The 17,558-nt window shown below is 35.5% G+C and overlaps 1 protein-coding gene and 3 pseudogenes across 1 annotated transcript; 2 read left to right on the forward strand and 2 right to left on the reverse strand.

The window, feature by feature from the left end:
• Positions 1–303: 303 nt before the first annotated feature.
• On the reverse strand, positions 304–3,352 carry LOC120125352 (annotated as a pseudogene).
• On the forward strand, positions 2,771–2,953 carry LOC120125495 (annotated as a pseudogene).
• Positions 3,353–6,212: 2,860 nt separating the features above from the next.
• On the reverse strand, positions 6,213–7,341 carry LOC120125476 (F-box/kelch-repeat protein At1g15670-like). The gene has a single exon (XM_039143912.1). The coding sequence runs from the start codon at positions 7,302–7,304 to the stop codon at positions 6,243–6,245; it is 1,062 nt and encodes a 353-aa protein (XP_038999843.1). The 5' UTR covers positions 7,305–7,341; the 3' UTR covers positions 6,213–6,242.
• A 4,618-nt stretch (positions 7,342–11,959) lies between these two features.
• On the forward strand, positions 11,960–15,906 carry LOC120125474 (annotated as a pseudogene).
• Positions 15,907–17,558: the final 1,652 nt, after the last annotated feature.

The following is a 17,558-nucleotide window of genomic DNA, read 5'->3' on the forward strand; positions in this document are numbered from 1 at the left end:
GTTTCAGGAATCACTATAAAACCTCAAGACTATGAGAAAGAACACTCCCACATCACTTATCTATTTTCTATCTTCTTATGGAGATAGAATATTTAGACGTCAATCAACGGTCGATCCATCACATACTATTGCTATCCGTCTAAATCAATATTTAGTGTTTAAATTATATTTTATTGTAACTTTTATTCCAAATTACAAAAGACGTCACCCTAATTTGATAAATACAAATTATATTTTGAGGCAACATGAATTTCGAAGTACAAAAAAAAAAATGGACGTAACGGCAAGCACAGGGTACAAGTATTAGAACAAGCAAGTAGCGCTCTTAGCAATAATGAGAAGCACATAGTGAGACAATGGGGACCTAAGCAGTGGTTGTAAAGTTGAAGTTGGAACATGTTGTTTGTCGGAATAGCAGTGAAGAAGTGAATCCAAGCCTGGATGCTGCTACATCAAACTGCAGAAGATTGTCCTCCATTTGATGCCCTCCTATCACTATCGACGTCCGGCGATCATCTCCTCCATCCACGAACCCTAAACACAACACATCTTTGTTAACTTTCACCTTTGAGTTTGCTCCAAATATCCTCCACACCAATTTGTTTGGCAACACAAGATCGATATGTGGCACTGCTGGCCCAACACGGCTGCTGCTGAAGCTTCTAGCATCGAAACATGTGACGAAAGGAGCCACTGCTGAAACCCTAGGAACCCTGGGAATTTGCTTCATAAAGGCTTCAACTACTGCTTTGTAGATTGATATTTCCATTACAGTGTAGGGAGCAACGGTGCTGATCTTTGTTCCGCCGTTGCGTTCTTTGCTAATGGAAAGCAAAGTTTTGTTCAACGCCACTGGTTTTTCATTGACGGCAATGCCCGTCACTCCGATGAAGTAGTCTGCAGATGGCTCGCCTTGAACGGAAACCGCTGCGGTGTTGACGGGATTGAGAATGAGTGGAGTGTATATGAGAGATTTCGAGACATCGGTGTTGAAAGGAAGGAAAGTGTAAGGGCCATCACCGAAGAAGACGACTCCATTTGAGGAACTCAAACAAACGGCGAATTTTCTCGGGAAACTAAAAGCAGCAAAGAATTGGGAAGTCATTGAAATCTTGGTTCTACCTAGACCAGCCACACCTTGAACACCACTCGCAAGACCTTCCATGAGAAAAGACCAAGCGCAAGTGAACAAAAATCTGGGCACCGAAGCAACTTTACCAGGATTCTTTCCATCGGTAGATTGGACCGAAACAACATCTTGAGCAGCCTCACCGATTGTGCCGGTTGATCTAAGGTTGTTGATCGGGAAGAGATTACAAGTATTTTTATTGCAGCCTGGCTTGCGGCCATCGAGACAAGTTCCGCAAGAGGGCGAATAAGACAAGTTGCATGCAGCCGAGTTACAAGGGACAGGCTTGTAGGAAGAAGAGACAGCCGTTTACACAGTCGATCCAGGACGAGTCACCTCCAACATCAAGGGTCATCTTTACAGGCACTAAAGGTTTATTTTCTTGATTTGGGTGATGTATTGGAGAGTAGAGGCATCTTTTGGCTGAAAAGAAAAGTATTTTACTTGAGACAGCCATTGTTGTTTTTGGGTGTGAAGAGATATGGAAAGAAGACTGTGTATTTATAGTTGCAGGGCCAATGCCACTGGTAGGCGGCGAAACTAGCAAGTTTTATCCAAGTTGGCCAAGTTTGACCAGGGAGTCTGCTTTTTCCAAATACTTGGTCTTTCCATATTGACGTCTCGAACCCAATTTCAGTGTTTTTATATGCAGAGATTAAATGTATTTAAATTAGAAAAAGGATAAAAGGTGTGGATATTGAATGCCTTGTAAAGAGGTGGGTGATAATGCAGAAGAAGGTATCTATTCCAACCTATAAGTTTTCAGGAGCTCCTGTCATCTTTTGTAACATTGGATCATAGGATAAGAATTGTATGTAATATGAGATTTGAGCCAACGAAGAAGCACTACTAGATGCATAGGATTCTCTTATATCAGATTGAGTAGTAGATACCACTTGTATAATATCATTTCGAGTTTTAAGTATACGGGAAAAATCACAAGTTCTGATGATTTGAACTTAGTTGAAGTCATCACATTATTATTATGTTGTTCTAACTTAGCGAACAAAAATACGCTCTCATCAAATCCTACATGTCGTTATTGACATGCGATACAATATGCGAAAGAATATCTAGTTTTGTTTAAATACCACACACCTTTTTGGTTGTTTTGGACATTAGCTTGTCAATATAGTATTAATTTGCAACCGGAACGTAATGTAACGACCATATCATAATATTTTTCGAGGTCACCACGACACGGTAAATCACAACATAACAATATAGTTATTTTTATAAAACAAATCACGTTGTAATGACTGCAACATCCGCAACCATAATTTAGTATTATGGTCGTGAATTGCATGAAAGCAGGATACTCTAAATTCCTGTGGGTTTCAAGAGTATTACATAACGTTCTTGGTGAATGAAAAATATCAGAATTGAATTGGGTTCATAAATTCTTAATTTCTCTCAAAATTGCATTTATCCAAAGATTTCATTTCGATTGGAATTTAGTCAAATTGCATAAAATGAATGAGGAGATGAGACATATATGATTGAAAAGCCTGTCACTCTCGTTTATAATGGTTAATTGACAAGGAGTATATTTTGATGGTCTCAATCATATTTAAGAAGTAGAATTGTAAGTATATTTACCTCAAAGGAAGCTCTTCCAGAAATCCTTCAACCCCAAGCAGAATTACATTTTGCAAAATTGTTCTGTGTATAGTATCTGTTCCTATCAATTTAATGTCTGATACATGGATTATTGATCCACATGATATTAAATAAATTTTTATAGGGGATGTCCCACCACAATAACTTGCTATTGGGGTTCTCTAGTGTCGTGTAAGTATTATTGCTTGCTATTGTACTGTTTCAATCAGCCTTCTACAATTTGTTCTTTTGTCTCTGTTTGTCTTTCATCCACCTCTCAGCCAAATGCGTTGTAATATCGGTCGAGTACTGGTTGTGGCATCATCGACTCGATCACCCGTCTGTTGATGTTGTTAATATGGTTTTGAATAAGACAATGTTTGTATAGTCGCAATTGTTGGCTATATCTACTGAAAAATAAATCCTAAGTGTTGAATGCTTTTCACATGTTTCATACTCTTGTTGCCAATCAATTTGATACTCGTATTGTCGCTTTACATACAGATTGTGGCAGTGAATTTTGAATTCTTGAGGACGAGTTAGCTCGCCTTGGCGTTCAACATCGTAAGACTTGTCCACACACGTCACAACCAAAATGGCATCGCCTAACAGAAGTATCGTCATGTTGTTGAAACAGCGTTAACATTACTTGAGCAGGCTGGCATGACTCTTTAATATTGGTCGTTTGTAATACTCAGTTCGGTTTACTTTAAATCAATTGTCTTTCTCCGACGGTGCTTGGAGGTGTTTCTCCTCATCAAGTGATGTATGGGAAGGCACGTGATTATTTGTTTTTCAAGGTTATTGGCTGTCAATGCTTTCCAAATGTTTGGCCTTTTAACCGCCATAAATCGACTTTCGATCAAAGTCATGTCTTTTCCGGGAGTATTCACCTAAGCATCATGGCTATCAAAGTCTGGCATTTTTTAACCGAAGCTTTATTGTGCTGAGTTTTCAGATGTTCCTGTCACATTGCAAGAAACTTTTCAAGATTCTCATTGGTGTGCTGTTGTTGAAGCTGAATATACGGCCCTTTCAGATAATGATACATGGGAGATGGTTCCCTTAACTTCTGATTGGAAAGCCACAGCCTATAAATGGCTCTTCAATATCAAGAAGAATTCAGATGGTTCAGTTAGCCGCTACAAGCGGCTCGTCTTGTTGCAAAAGGATATTCCCAAGTACCTGGCTATGATTTTGTTGATACCTTCAATTTTGTGATCATTGTTTCACTGTTACAAATGGTCCAATGGATGAGAAGCCCGTCAGGTTGATGTTAATAATGTGTTCTTGAAGGGTGAACTACATGAAGACATGTTTATAGTTCAACCCCCTGATGCAGCTGATGCTGATGGTAATTCAGCTCCACTCGTGTAAGCTCAAGAAGGCACTGCACGGACTTCGCTAGACACCTCAAAATTGGTTCTCGAACCTTAAAGACTTCTTGCGCTCTTTAGGCTTTATGTCGTCTCATGTTGGTAGTTCTTTGTTTATTGCAAACGGGACACTACTTTTACGTATGTAGCTGTGTATGTCGATGATATTTTGATCATCGATAGTAACACTTCCCATATGGTGGTTGTTATTACTCATTTTCATAACAAGTTTTCATTTAAAGTTCTTGGACTTGTTCAATACTTTATTGGTATTGAGGCTCGTCATACTTGTATTGGTCTCTTTCTTACCTAGAAGAAATCTGCTCTTGAACTACTTGAAGACGTCTATCTTCACTCCTGAAGATGTGTTTCCTCTTGTCAAATTTAGGTAGACTTGAGATATATGGTTTTGATTCACTAAAAGAAGTGTGAGAGATGATTTGCTGTATTATGGAAGAAATATGTTGATCTTAGCATCTTTATTTGCTCTATCTTGTGTCCAAACATTTTCAATATATCAGTATAAATTTCATCATCCTCTTGTTATTACAAATTTAGAGGTGTTATTGATGAGTGAAAAATCAGAGGCTTTACGGTGATTCTAATGACAGGGAAGCCTACACTCTTTTAATTATTCTTCTCCCTTGGCTTTCTTGACCTGTAAAAAACACAGTTGTCCAATCGCAGCAACACGTTATTCCTGCTTCACAACGTAGCAATCGCTATCTAATTTATAATCTAAATGCCCACGCAAATTGCATCAAGAAGTTTTAATCAAAGTGATCCTCATCCATTGGTTTAACAATTTAAGCAGAAACTAATGTAATCGAATCGATTAAGATCATAAAAACAGCAGAACTATGAGTACTGAATGCTTGAAGATGTGGAAAAACATTTGTTTTTCCCTTTCTGGTTTCTAAAACACAAAATTGATAGGGAAGGCTACACTACTTGACTTATATAGGAAAGATGATAATTGATTGTCAGATTGTCCAGTGGAACCCAGCGGCACGTTATTCCTGTTTCAGCACTCAGCATGCGTGTAATCCAAGTACAACGCAAGTTGCTCAACTCTTTCCCATTGTCAAACCTTAATTAATTAATGCCTCGAATTATAAGCCTTACTATCTTCAAAATAAAACCATATCAATATAATGACATACAAGTTGTACTTTACAACCATGGATTGCCTCCTGACCTTAGTTTTGCTCTAGAGGCCAAAACTAGGTGCTTGTAAATCCTGCTCCTGAGTAAACGGTTGTACGTTCCAGGGCATTCGGCATTCGGATTGCCCCTTTTATGGCCACTGATCTTAGGAACGGGTTAGATTTTATATAAGAAGAGATTATTTTATAAAATTTTAAACAATAAAATAAATTATCGATAAAAAAATATAACAAATATCTAAAATATATAATAATTTAAATTTTTCAAAAGGGCGACTATCTCCTCTCGCTCTCTGGTCCATCCCTATAAATAATGTTTCACTTTCTGATTTTTCCAAGATTCTTTTTTTTTGGTATATTAAAAGTTTAAGTCATGGGTGGCTCCCCCAGTCTAGGGCCAGGACATACCTAAGACCTAATTGGGATTTACATAGGACTTTACAGATTATCCACCAAGAGTGACGGTGGTGAGATTCGAACTTGACCTTACAAGCTCAAATTCCTGAATCTCAACCACCTGTATTAACACTCGTCGGAGATTTTCCAGATTCTTTGTTTCCCACTCTTTTCATCCTAATCTCAATTCATTTTTGCTTTCATCAATCACTTTAAATATTACCCTTTTAACAGGGACAACGACATCACTCGTTACTTTTCACTTTTTTTTCTATAAAATTGTGCTGATTAAAGTAAGGATCAACGTAAAACTTTATATTAAAAATGATGAACTTATAAATAAGGAGAAATAAACTGATAAAATCTTAGGAGATGAATAAAATTTTTAATATAAAAAAATATTTGAAATACATAAAATTTTAAAATTTTCAATAGACGACCGTCTTCATCTGTCCCTATCTAGGTCGATCCCTTGATTAAAGAGAAAATCACACTCGTATTCATTATCTCATTCTATCACATTTCAAAACCTATTTACATTATAGTATAAAATTCGAATTTTAATATTTAAAATATTTACAACTCTACATAACAACTTGATTGAACATGACCGGAGTATTGATCTGCCGGTTTCATTCTTGTCCACGTGTAATTTTTCAGATTCAACACGTAAGCGATGTAGGGCTCACCGAAGCTTGGAGAACCAATCACCAACAAGTTGTGTTTCCATGCGGCTACATGAACTGTATTGCACACCTCAGCTGGCAGCTCAGCTACTGCTTTCCACGTATTACCTTCCAGTTTTACCACGTCATCTCTTTGACACATGTATAATGCTCCTGCTGCTGCCACGCAAGTTCTAGGACACATGGCGTGACATAAGAGGTTCTCTTGCACTGGGGTCCATTGCCATGTGGCAACATCGAATAGCTCGGCACTACTCTCGAAACGGCCTTGCCTATCTGTACAATACCCGCCAATGACGTAGAACTTTCCGAGGTGGAAGATTCCCTTGCACTCGTCACGCTCTCTTTCCATATCGGGTAATAAGACCCACGTATTAGAACCCACGTCATACGCCATTGCCGATCTCAATGCGTTTTTCTCCCCGTCGTGTCCGCCGGCAACGAACACCATCCGATCCGAATCCGACGCGCATCCGAAAAAGATTCGCTTCAAGCCCGGCATGTCGGCCCCACGCCGCCAAGTTGCTGACAGAAAATTATAAACATACACCTCGTTGCGGACATCAAAAGTGTCTGGATCCAACCCACCCATCACCACAAGGTTCAACCCGACTCCAACGACTTGACAAAACACCGGCAAACCATCAGAAAACCCTGGAACCGGTGGCAGCTCACACCAGTGACCGACATCGGGTTCGAAAACCACGATCCGATAGATAGGCATGACCTGGCATTTCAGACCCGAATTTCTATCCGGGTTAACTCGGGATTGAGTCATGATCATCACATGTTTACTACACCCAGCGGCTCTCCGATGACGGAAAAATTCAGGCAAATGAATTTCAAGCTTCCAATCTTTACAGGTCGATGCAATACTGGAGAAATTATTGTACGGGACTCGAATTAAACATTCACGGGCAATATCATTAGGAAGACCAGGTATAAGCTCCATGAAAAAAACCTTCTTTGAAGAAAAGAAAAGCTGATTTTTTTCTTTTGGAAGGAAATTGAGGATTCTGATGAGCAAATTAGAAAAGAAGATTTGGGTTAGAGAGAGTGCAGGATGAGAGATTGTTATAGGGAAATGGATGAGTTCAAGTTGAAGAAGACAGGATCGAATAGACAATGTGAGAGACCATTGGATCATTGGCCGCTAGTCGGTTATGCCCCTTTTATTAGTATCCTGTTTTTCCTTTTTTTCTTCTTTTTCTTTTTGTTTTGTTTTGTTCGATTATATCACTGTTTCCAAACCTATCTTTAATTTCAAATGTAAAGTTGAAGTAATATTTATATATGGGTTTTCGATGGATTTTCCTGCTGTTGGTATTGCTTTATTAACTAGCTACATATGTGGGCTGTTGTTGGTATTGCTTTATTAAGTAGCTATATATGGGGGTTTTACCATAAAAATACCCTCGAAATAATTATTTATGAATTTAGAATCCTTTAACAAACTATTTATTGAAATGGATAAAGGCGTGACTGATGAAGATCACCTTTCATGAATTTTCATAAGGTGTAATTTTAAGTTTGTACTTTTGTTATTTGTTTCTAGTTTAAAATCGATTTTAAATTCAAATCACTTGAATTCTAACACAACCCAAACTTATCAAAATTTACTAGGTAAAATTGAAGTGTAAATATTATTTATCTTTGAAAAGGTAAAAACACTTCTGTTGAAATATGTTTTTCATTTTGTAGTTTGGCCTCGCATATTTTCTGCTTTTGAAATAGATCCATCGGTAACAAACGCATTGAGATTATCTGAGAAATAGAAAGCACATTTGAGCATAATTGCTTTTATTTTATTTTATTTTCATAGTCTTTGCACTTCAGTCTAGTCTAATCATCTTTGACAATTTTAGTTTGAGTTTGAAATTTGATAGTTTGGTGTTTATAAGAGGAAGATGGTGTTGGACAAAATGAAAACAAAAAATGTTTTGGGTAGTATTGTTTAATCATTTTACTAGAAGGTTCGAATCAAGGGATATCACTGTCATATATGAGTAGACATTCATCGATAAATGCCTTTGAGATGGTGTATGACTCGTACATAGAGGTTTCATCAAATTCAATGGAGAAGCATTCATATATTACCTCATTCGACGTCAGCTTCAGCATGCCAATAAAACCAACATATAACATATATATTGAGATGCTATCTTATTCTATGGGGAGGCATTGTTACACAAGTGCGTTTGGTGTCATTGTTAGAGGATGGTTGTTATTTATGACAGTTGAAATCTCGAAGTATTTCATTAAGGAAGAAACATTTGAATCAAGGGATATCACTGTCATATATGGGTAGAAATTCATCGATAAATGCCTTTGATTTGAACTAATGAATGCTCTCAACGATGGTGTATAACTCGTACATAGAGGTTTCATCAAATTCAATGGAGAGGCATTCATATATTACCTCATTCGACTTCAGCTTCAGCATGCCAATAAAACCAACATATAACATATATATTGAGATGCTATCTTATTCTATGGGGAGGCATTGTTATACAAGTGCGTTTGGTGTCATTGTTAACATATATATTGAGTTGTTATTTATGACAGTTGAAATCTCGAAGTATTTCATTAAGGAAGAAACATTTGAACCTAGGCTTGATGACACATACGAGGTAGATGATGATGAGTCTAAAAAATTACTTATAGAGCCAATTTCAATTGCTATTGACTATGACAATGATGATGTAGAGAATGAAGTCTCAACCTTCACAACAGACAATAAAATGGGAGTTGGTGGAAGTTGTTAGAGCTAAACCTTAAGAATCTTCATCTCTCATGTGACGCATAGAGATGGACGTAATGAACACATTAGAATTTTCGAATTATGAACATCTTGAGTTCAATAGGACCAATAAAAAGGATAGGATTAGTTTCTGTTTAAGGGTTAATTGAGGTGGATTGGAGAGATGAGTATGGTAATGGGCAAGTAGGTTGGTTCAAGGTTCAACGAGACTAGTAAGAGGGGTAGGGTGGTTTTAGTTAAAAGGTCAAGGCGGTATTGGTAGATTTGGGTTTCAGCTTTTGATTGTGACCATGAATGTAGTAGCTTGACTTTTAGTTTCGAGGTCAAAATAGGATAATGGTTGAGAAGTAGGGGGTAAGGTAGTTGGCGTTTGGGTAGGGAAAGTGAGGGTCAATGAATGAAGTTCGATTTGATGGTGGGTGTCTAGTTTTGGTTGAGCGAAGGTATCAGTGATGAGTAATTTCAGGTGGGGATGAATGTAAGGATTTCAAAATTATTACTTTATTTCTTTAATTAACACCACAATTATTTCTTTGATTTGTAGTGATCATTTAATGTATTTCTTTTTTTACAAAAAAAAAAAACCTATGACATGGTAGAAAAGAATAAACCAGCTAACATCAATGTAATGATCTCCTTATTGTTCCAACATATAGGTTGATTAGACGTAAAATAAAAGATTGAAAAAGTTGAGAGAGACGTAGAATTTTATATCAGGAGATAAATTTTTTAAATTTTAAGAAGGGTTAATCTTAAAATCGTTTACAAGTTTTAAAATCGTGCTTATTAATTGTGGAAAAGAAAAAATCCTAGTCATTTTTTCTTTAAAAATAAAATTTAAGGTGATGTTTTTTCTTGATAGATGGACAATAACATCAAATTTTTTTATGGTTGTCACCATCGATATTTTTATTTTTTTATTTTTTTATATCACATTTAATAATTATCTTTATGGTAAATTTTTTATCTTTATGACACATTTTTTCTACATTTATGATACGTTTTTAGTCGTTTGGTTATTGTTTTAGTTTATCTTTTTTCTCAGGGTTTGATTTGATATTGTCACGACTGATCAAGATGACATTTATTTGTTATCATGTTGATCTTTGCTACTTTGGACTCTCGAATTGGATTTGGATACGTGATTTGCGTTCGTGAATAATTTTTTTTCCACTTATATCGATTATGATTTGTGGTTTGTCAGTGGTCTTTCAATAGTTTTATCCACTTGTAAAGTTCATTTGTTGATGATGTCAAATGTGTTTGTATCTATATTTTGTCTGAGTTTTTTGTTAGAGTTTTAACTTTTTTTTCTTGTATGGTCCCTATATAATTTTAAGTAGTTAATTTTTATGTTAATAGTTCTATAAAAGTGTCTAATTATGTGGTTAACTTACGTTTATAATTGTAAACATTCACTGTGATTTTAGATATTTCATCTCCCTAATAAAATTGACTACTTTTGTAAAAAAAAAATAGTATTTATTCTTATTAATTGAATTGAATTGAATTGTATTGAATTTTTTATTTAATATGTAATTAATTTTTATAATATAAAAATAAGCATTTTATATCTCAAATAGTGAAGATAACCTTTAAATGTTGGACATTTATTACTGCAAAACTGACTAAAAGATTAACTAAACTAAAAATAAATCAAAAAATAAGAGTGTTATGGAAGAACCAGAGGCATATCTAAGGTTGTAATTAAATATTAAGATTCAAGTATAATCCTCATTGGTCTTCCTTTTTTACTGCCCTTATTTGACACATTTGGAAGTAAAGAATGATTATGATTTTAAGGGTGCCACTTACAAAATAGATTCTACAATTCACAGTAGCTATAACTGGACAAAATGCTATGCAAATAGTTCCAAAGTCCCTGTTATATTCCGGTACAACATGTGACAAATCCAACGTGATCTCCACCACCCCGAGGATGGATGTGCTTGAACACGGATGGTGCAGTTGCGACACTTGATGGGCGAGGCTCAATTGGTGGTGTTATCCGTAACTCTAACGGATAATGGATTACATGTTTCACAAAGAATGTAGGCACAACATCGATACTTCACGCTGAATTTTGGAGCATTTATGAAGGTCTACTCATTGCAAGAAACTTGGGCATTCACAAGCTATGGATCCAGTCTGACTGCAGCAGAGCAGTTAAATTAGTAGGAGAAACTAGATCAATCTGCAACCATATTCCGTTGCTCCGCGCAATTCTGAAACTTTGACAGTCGGGATACTGAGTGACAAAAATCCAATAGATTAGCGGAATGGAAATAAGATTACCGATAGGATGGCAAAGCAAGCTTCATGGCAACACTACAACTTGGTTCATTTTGATTCCCCCGGATGTGCTAACAGACCTCCTAACTTTAGATGTTGTTGTTACGCAGCAAACTGATGAGAGTATACGTGCATAACCTATTGTTTTGGGCTTCTTTCAATTCAAAAAAAAAAAATCCCAATGCAAATTTTAAACATTTGACGAGCATTAATGTAATTTACCCATATATAGATCAGCTTTTGAATTCAATTGTTGAAATCTTTTAATTCCTAAAGCCCCGGAATATTTGCCGTCCCCAAAAGCAGAGCAATTTTAGACACGCTTTAAAGGAGGGAAAAAAACAAATTTACAGTCAGGCGGTGATTAGATTAGATTACCCTCCATTTCCCAAAAAAAAAAAAATATAGCCCACACCCACCTGCTTCCACCTCCATTTCCCCCCAAATTAATCTATATATTCCTTTATTTTTATATCTAAATTTCTGGGCTTCAATTTTGCTCCCTTTCTTCTTCTTCTTCTTGTTGTGAATTTCATTTTATTTTATTCTTTTTTAAATCAAACCCAGGAATGGGTTCATATATTATTTTGTTCTCCTATATTATATCTCTTTGTTTAATAAGATGCGTTTGGGGTTCTTCTATTTGTTCGCATGAAGCTGACGTGTTCGTTAAAAATCTTCATTTTCAGTGTTCTCCTTCGGTTTCTCCAATCCCCCCTCTCAAGGTACGTTTAACTCTAGCTTAATCTTGTTGGAATTCTCATTTATTAATTGTAGATTGATTTGTTACTTGGTTTAGGAAAATGGATTCTTGAGGTTTAATTACTTTTGTTTGATTTCGGATTCTTGGTATTTATGTTTTCCCCCCTAGTTTTGTAAAAAGAAGGAAAATTTCTAGGAACTTTTGTGTTTTTATAATGAATGATCAGGGTAATTTTATGGAATTTTCATGATTGTAAAATTTTGAAGAATCAGAATAAAGGCTTTGTTGCATTATGGGGGTATTTGATTCTTGCAATATAATTTAATTTGAATTTCAAAATAAACAAATAATATAGAAATGAAGTTGCAAAATTGATTAGCCATTCATTCTTTAATATTAGTCAGTCTTGGTTAGGGCCTTTGAATTATTTTATTCTCTTCCAGAACATTTTGACTGAAGTAGCATTATCATGTATTTGAAAGCACGGGAACCTAGTCCTTAAGGCTACAACAGCTATGACGAACGTACTTGAAACGCAGCTTAAGATCTTCTATTTTAGGATTTAAGATTAAGCCTTATGCAAATCAGCTGGAAATAAGCCGGATTGGTGAAATATGTTGTCCATGTGTTCTATGGCTATAATTGAAGATATGAAACATTGATAGTTTTTGCTTTAGTCGCGTACTTGTAGCTCTATGGTGGCAGGATTATGTTGATTATTAGATTGTGGCTGGAAAAGAATCTATATGGCTGGATGGCTGAGAATGTAAACCTTTTTATATTTGATGTTTATATCCCCAACTTCCTTCTAGGCTTAAATGACCCTAAATATGAAACTTAATTACTATCCCGATCTCTCATCAGAAACTGTTGCCTTTGTGCTTTCGGTTAAGGTATAGACCTACCGTATCAGTAGATCTAAGGATGGTAAGAATCCATAGGATGGACTCTTTGCTCTTGAACTAATGGTTTTAGAATATATTGGTGCACACTAATACACATATATGCATGTCCATAGCTCAAATCATAATCTGTCTATCCTCGTTTTGGCCCTTTCAGACCTAATAGTAGGAAATCCAGCAAACATTGTCTCTTTTAGAGTTTGTTTATAGGAAATATCTGATGCCCAAAAAAAGTGATCATTGTAACCCAAATGAGTGTACATGAGATACAGGCAATCAATATCCCCTCACCTGATCAAGGATAAATATATCCATGAAAATGAGTGGTCATGCAATTATATATCCATCCAAGTGTCTTCAGTTAACTGTTATGACCGTGTTTTTGGGATTGGTGATTCAGCTCATTGAAGGGAGACTGAAGCCGTAGGACTCGTTAAAGAGAGCCAAATCTTTTAAGGTTTTTGATATAAATTTAAACATATGGTTTTATTATTTCATACACCCTTTAAATAAGGACCAATCTCATTGCATAATAGAGGAAAGGAAAATAAATGCATAACAGACTGAAATAAAACTTAAAAGACTTGAGGAAAGAAATAAAAGCTTAACCTAAGACTTGATTTAAATAACCAAAATTAACGGCCTTTCCTAACATAGATTTGGCCCAAAACATTAACCCTCTTATATGATGCAACCAATGTGGATTCATTTGAGTGTTATTCACCCATCCAAAGCACTGTGTTTAACTTGAATTGCTTGGTTGTATTATTATGTGGCTTATGATGCTTTAGTTAGCTAAACTCTATGTGCTACCGAACTATTGAAAACTTTACCAACTTTTCAGACATAGACACTGAAAGAATTTGATGTTGCCAGAAATACAGAAGGCAAACCAAGAATAGGAAATAACTCTTTCTCTGCATTCACCACTTTTTTCTGTTCTACCTTAAAGGGAAATGTTTTCTTTTAATTCTATACAATTTTGGTAAAGAATACCATTATCTTGAGCATCAACTTGTATTTTTAAGTATTAAGTGAATAACTAGGACTCGTGCAATTGCCTTGCCGAGGATCCTCTAATCATCGTAATTATGGTTCATAGATTTGTCAACTTTCCAGTAATTAGCTCAGACCAGTGTGCCATTTGATTGTATTTCAAGGATTAATATTTTGCACAACTTGCTGTTTCTTGGAGACAAACCTTCTGATAATCTTATATGCATGTTTATAATTTTCCTTGCAGGTGGATGGCAGCTTCCTTGACCGAGCATTGATTTCCAAACAGAGAAGTGGTTACACTTCTGTGCTCTTTTATGCTTCCTGGTGCCCATTTTCACGCAGTTGTACCCGAAGTTCGACACTCTCAGTTCCATGTTCCCTCAGGTAGAGCATCTGGCAGTTGAACAGTCTTCAGCTTCACCGAGGTATGCAGCTACTTATCCTGCTTTAAGTATTGGTATTTGTGAACTAATTAAATTATTGATGTTTCCTGTGTTGAACCTCTCTGTTTGGTGCACCATGACCAAATGTACTTGAAAGCTTCCTTAAGTAAAAAGCATGCGTGCAAGCGCACATATCAACTGAAGTGATTTGTCTGGTAATGGTATGTAGTATAACTGTAACTTGTGGAATCAAAGACCTATATCCAAAGTCCAATACTTACAAAGTAATTATGGCTTTTGGGGTAGTTTCCGATCAATTATATTTTTTTGCTATTGTGCATCTGGCCAATGATGATGCTCATGTCTGCTACTTAAGTAAAATACCGAATGTTTATATATATTTTTACTGTGTGATGCTTCTTTTGTACTTCTTAATGTGTCCTTAATCGATGCCTGAAAAAAATTCTTTATGAATAACCTTCTTTACCTCGGCATACCTTTTGTGATTATTAATACGTGAAACAGACTTATTAATCAAATAACCATTCTTTTTTCTCACCGTTGAAATTTAATTATAATTTTCATAACTAATGCCTTTGATATGTGTCTATCACAGCATATTTTCAAAGTATGGAATTCGTAGCTTGCCGTCAATTTTAATAGTGAACCAGACTTCAAGGGTACGATATCTTGGTTCAACAGACATCCCCTCAATCGTACAATTCTATGAGAAAACAACAGGTATTTGCTCTCTGCCAAAAATATATCTTTTACTGCTTTAGCTTATCAAGTAGATGACCCTGGACATTGGCAATGTCAGCTATGTCTTTAGTTGGAAAAAATCTTGCAACATAAAAATTGCTTTTCTGTGTACTAAGAAGCATAACTGAACTGTATCTCCTTATACGAAACTCTAGTTTGTGAGTTGAGCATAATTCCAAGTTTATTAACACGAGTGTCTGCATTTTAGGATTTGAACCAGTTCAATATATTGCTGAAAGCGAATCAGTTGTATCAGGAGACGACAATGAATACATGATACAGTTGTGGAATGAAACCCCAATGGAGATCGTAAAACGGGAGCCCTACTTAGCATTTGCCTTATTGTTTCTCTGTTTCAGAGGGCTTCTATCCATATTCCCTAAAGTTATGTCTCGTCTCAAGGCTTTCTGGGTTTCATATGCTCCACACTTGAAGTTGGAAATATTTGGCGAGACAGGTCAATTGTTTGTGCGAGCACTTCACATGGTCGACGTGAGGAGAGTTTGGACGAAACTGAGGCTGAGCAAAACCAGGAATTTCCATCAAGGTGCCAAGAGTGCCCGTGTTTGGGCTTCTTCACTGGCATCGGTCTCTTTGGGCGAATCTTCTTCGGGTAGATCATCACCCTCATCCTAGTTTGGAGTTTTTCAGAGCTAAGCTAAAACACATGAAGGAGCATATCGATCGGGTAGCGCATTACGAACTTCGGTGATGCTTTTATTAAATCCCATTGATAGTCTTGATATCAAAATCTGTTGACTGAGTTGTAGGTGTTTTTTGGGAGGAAATCAAGTAGCATGTATATTTGAGAACAGTTTTCTTCTTTCTTTCTGGTGTGTATATCACTCTATTTGTTGGAACATTTCTTACCTCACATCTATGGAATGTAAAAGCTTATTTAACTGCTCTCTATATCTTACAAGCGTTGCAGATAATATTATTTGCCCAATCAAAATGCCTACAAAATAGATAATGCTCCTCTCTATCTCTCTCAATGATTTAGTGATTAATTAGTTTAATCTGAAAGGTATGAAATGATAATTTATTTCGAATGTAAATTCATATGTCAAATAAAAAGGTATCTATTGAAGAAACAATTTGTTAGGTTCGGCTTAGTTGAATTTTTTTTATTAAATTAAATCCTCCTTTACCAAATTAAAAAGAAAAAAAAAATATGAATGTTTGGTACTTTTCATATTAATTTGGTAAACACATATTTATCATCATTAATGTCAGATTAATGTATCAATTTAAGATGATCTATAAAGGGGACAAATTAATTAATTTTAATTTACCTATTAGTTTAAAAAGTGAAGGCTTAGTACAAAAAATATTTAAATTATATCTATTTTTTCAATTAAGTGTATAATTTTTTTTTGATTAATTTAGATATTTAACGTTACAAATATTACTATTTTAAGTGTAATAGTGACTGATGTCAAAACATTATGTTCAGTAAAGCGTATACTTATATGATTTTGAAAATTTTATTTAAAATTAAAAAATAAAATATTAATTAAAAATATTAAAAAAAAATCCCCCTTCGTCCCCTCCCTCTAATCCGTCTCCCTCTACAATTTCCCCACTGTCCCACGCTCCCTCGTTCCCCTTGTCCCATGTCACCCTTCTACCCAATATTAGCATTTCTACCTTGTTGAAGATCTAGTAGTGCTACCCAAAGACTTGGATTTATTGACCTAGCTAGTGGAATAAGAAAGACATGGGTCTATAAAGGATTTCCCCTAACTTTGTTTTCTCTCTGCTCGTCCCTGGATCTACTTGCTCGCGGAGCGACATACCAAGAAAAATGATTGATAAAGGGCATGAAAACCATGAAAATGAAAGCCAATTGCTAAGAAAAAGGTAGAACCGTAAATACTATCCGAAATAGAGAAGGCTCTGGTGGTGAGTGGATGCTGCGATGTAATGACTTCAAAGGTTGGTGACCGGCGATGTTGACGGTGGCTAGTGGTCTCGCACTGATGAGGGAGTGGGTGGCCAGTGATGAGTTCCGTCGATGGTTGATGGGTGTTCACTTACGATGGCAACTGTAGCGACTGACGTGGATATAGAGATTCGAATCAGGGTTTTCGAAGTTTTATGGCTTTTTTTTAGATTTGATTTTTTTTAGTTTTTTAAAAAATATATAATTTTAAGTTTTTATTTTAAATAAAAATTTTAAAATTATATAAATACAACATGTGTCATTTAATGAAACTTTCTAATGTTAATTAGAGTCGAGAAACTTAAAATAATAATATTTATAATTTTAGACATCTTAATTAATCGAAAAAAATTTAGACACCGAGATGAAAAAAGAGATATAATTTAGATATTTTTTTAAAAACCACTAATTTTATTAAATAAAAAATATCAAAATTACAATGAAATTTTACAACCACAA

The sequence above is a fragment of the Hibiscus syriacus genome, unplaced genomic scaffold (genome assembly GCF_006381635.1).
Source record: "Hibiscus syriacus cultivar Baekdansim isolate YM2019G1 unplaced genomic scaffold, ASM638163v2 tig00110430_pilon, whole genome shotgun sequence".
Taxonomy (NCBI): Eukaryota; Viridiplantae; Streptophyta; class Magnoliopsida; order Malvales; family Malvaceae; genus Hibiscus; species Hibiscus syriacus.

Bases quoted from the DNA above. Each gene is read 5' to 3' on its own strand.
- LOC120125476 (XM_039143912.1), bottom strand. From the start codon at position 7,304: ATGGAGCTTATACCTGGTCTTCCTAATGATATTGCCCGTGAATGTTTA.